The 2,634-nt window shown below is 54.1% G+C and overlaps 1 protein-coding gene across 1 annotated transcript in view; it reads left to right on the forward strand.

Annotated features, from left to right (window-relative positions):
* Nucleotides 1–37: 37 nt before the first annotated feature.
* Nucleotides 38–2,634, forward strand: part of Wee1 (WEE1 G2 checkpoint kinase) — a 22,341-nt gene continuing 19,744 nt past the window's right edge. Inside the window, exons 1-2 of the mRNA XM_004634940.2 lie at nucleotides 38–643; nucleotides 1,885–2,087. Of these exons, the coding sequence (XP_004634997.1) occupies nucleotides 95–643; nucleotides 1,885–2,087 (752 nt within the window). The 5' untranslated portion in view covers nucleotides 38–94. The remainder of the gene's footprint in view (nucleotides 644–1,884; nucleotides 2,088–2,634) is intronic.

The raw sequence follows: 2,634 nt of genomic DNA on the forward strand, positions 1-2,634 counted from the left end.
GCGCGCTCAGCCCCACGTGGCGGACCCGCCCCCTGGCCGTCGGTGTCCCGGAGTCCGCGGGCCGCCGCCGCTCGGCCGCGGCCGCAGCTCCACTATGAGCTTCCTCAGCCGGCAGCAGCCGCCGCCTTCCCGCCGCGCGGGGGCCGCCTGCAGCTTGCGGCAGAAGCTGATCTTCTCGCCGTGCAGCGACTGTGAGGAAGAGGAGGAGGAGGAGGAGGAAGAGGGTAGCGGCCACAGCACCGGCGAGGACTCGGCCTTCCAGGAGCCCGACTCGCCGCTGCCGCCGGCGAGGAGCCCCACGGAGCCCGGGCTCGAGAGCCGCCGCTCGCCCGGCCCGGCGCCCGGCAGCCCCGGGGACCTGGAGGAGGAGGACATGCTGCTGGAGGGCACCAGCCCGGGCGCCGGCGCGGACGGGGCAGGCGGTGGCACGGAGGGCGACTCGTGGGAGGAGGAGGGCTTCGGCTCCTCGTCGCCGGTCAAATCTCCTGCCGCCGCCTACTTCTTGGGCAGCGCCTTCTCCCCGGTGCGCTGCGGAGGGCGGGCGGGCGAAGGGCCCCACTCTCCGCGGCCGGAGCAGCCGGGCACCCCGCCGCACAAGACCTTCCGCAAGCTGCGGCTCTTCGACACCCCGCACACGCCCAAGGTGAGCCGCGCCCGGGCCGCCCGGAGTTGGCAGCGCCCCCTTCCTGGCCCTGTTCGGCGGTCGTCCGTTAAGATTATGTAACCGAACAATGGGAACGTCTTCATCTTACAAAGGGGTGGTGGGGAGCCGCGCCCGGGCCTTCGGGGGCCCCCGAGTGCAGTGCGGAGAGGGTGCGGCGCAGGGCGTCCCTGCCACCTGACACTCCCGGGCCAGATGGCGCCTTTGAAGCGAGGCGATCGGGACTGTAATTTGGGCGGCTGGGGCAGAAGGTGTTTGGTGGTTTTTTTTTTTTTTAATTTCCTTGCGCTTGTTTCGGGTTCTGTGGTCTCAATTGGGGAAAGTTTTGGTGTGGAGCGAATGGTTGCGCGCCCGCTTGGGAGAGTCGAGCTGGCTTTCCCCGAGCTTAAAGATCCGGAGATAATTTCACGCCGCGCTTCAGTCACCTTGGTACACAGTGTCGGGTGAACGACTGTTTCTGTCCGCGCGTTTACAGAGCCTAAGTTTGGTTGGCTTCGCCGGGCTATTTGTTGGTCATTTGTGTTAAACAAGTAGGTAGGTGTTGAGACACCTGCGTGTGGAAATGGCCAGCGGTTGAGCAAATGACCGCTCCTCTTAAAGCTTCGAGAGTCACAGCCTATTAAGCATGGTCACTTCCCGAGATGGTAGGTCTAGCGTCGAATTGGTAAAGTTAAATGGGAAATGGACCTTTAAAGGCGAGAACCTCGTGATTTCAGTGTTAGTCACAAACCCTGGGCGCAGTGCTTTGCAGCCCAGCTGTTTATTAGCAGACTTGACCAAGGCAAACTTTCTGAAGCCAGGGGTGGAGTCCTGCGGTGGTGGCTTCCAAAGCCGGGTTTAGAAGGGGAAGGGGAACTTTTGTGGGACTATTTTTTATTTTTAGATGAACTTAGTTTTATCATAAATGCTCCTCTTAGCGCTAGAGACCTATTTATTTGCTGTCTTTTTCAGAAATGTATCTACTCTCAGTCTTTGCCTCCTACATTAGTCACTGTTAAGGTATTTTGTGTGAAATACAACAAAAGCTTGTGCACTAGATTTGGGTTTTTTGGATCCTCTGATTTGGTAGGTGAAGGCTCTTCCACTAAGCTACTGCCCAACCCTTGTGGTTTCTTGGCCCTGTGAATTCAGCCACTTAAGGGCTGTTGAAGGTTGGATGGAGAAGGCTGAGTCCCTCCACAGGAAGTACTTGAATCCTGAAAACTGTATTTTTTCTTCTTTAGAGTTTGCTTTCCAAAGCTCGAGGAATTGATTCCAGCTCTGTTAAACTCCGGGGTTCTCTTTTCATGGACACAGAAAAATCTGGAAAAAGAGAGTATGACATCCGACATACTCCTCAAGTGAATATCAATCCTTTTACCCCGGATTCTGTGTTGCTCCATTCCTCAGGACAGTGTCGAGGAAGAAAAAGAGCGTATTGGAATGAGTAAGTCATGTATTAATAATTTTGTCCTCTCCACCTGTGATTGGCTTGTATACTTAACAAAGTTGAGTTTCTACTGAATGACATAGTTGTTTGTATTCTGAAGTCTTTTCTATTGTCTGGGAAGTAATACAAAATCTAGATACTAGGGAATTTGGTGGAGTTTGTTTTTTGCCTTTTTGAGGCAGTTTCATCACGCAGTTCAGGCTGGCTTAGAAATTCACTGTGTGTGTCCCTGATGGGCCTCGATGACTGTGATCATCCTGCCTCAACTTTCCAAGGGTCATGGGTTTGTGCCACCAGGCCTAGCCCAGGTAGAATGATTAGGAAGGCTTCAATTATGTTCTTTATTTTTAATTTTTTGGTGGAACCGAGGACTGAACTCCGATCCTTGCATTTGCCAGGCAAGCCCTTATCCTACTGAGCCATCTCCCCGGCCCTGAAGGCTTCAATTCTGATGTGTGATGGTATTGACTTCTTTTCTTTCTTGTCAGTGAGCCTATATACAACATTTTCATCAACTGGGTTGAATCTTTTTTTTTTTTTTTTT

Source organism: Octodon degus, unplaced genomic scaffold (assembly GCF_000260255.1).
Source record: "Octodon degus isolate 3935 unplaced genomic scaffold, OctDeg1.0 scaffold00067, whole genome shotgun sequence".
NCBI classification, from domain to species: domain Eukaryota; kingdom Metazoa; phylum Chordata; class Mammalia; order Rodentia; family Octodontidae; genus Octodon; species Octodon degus.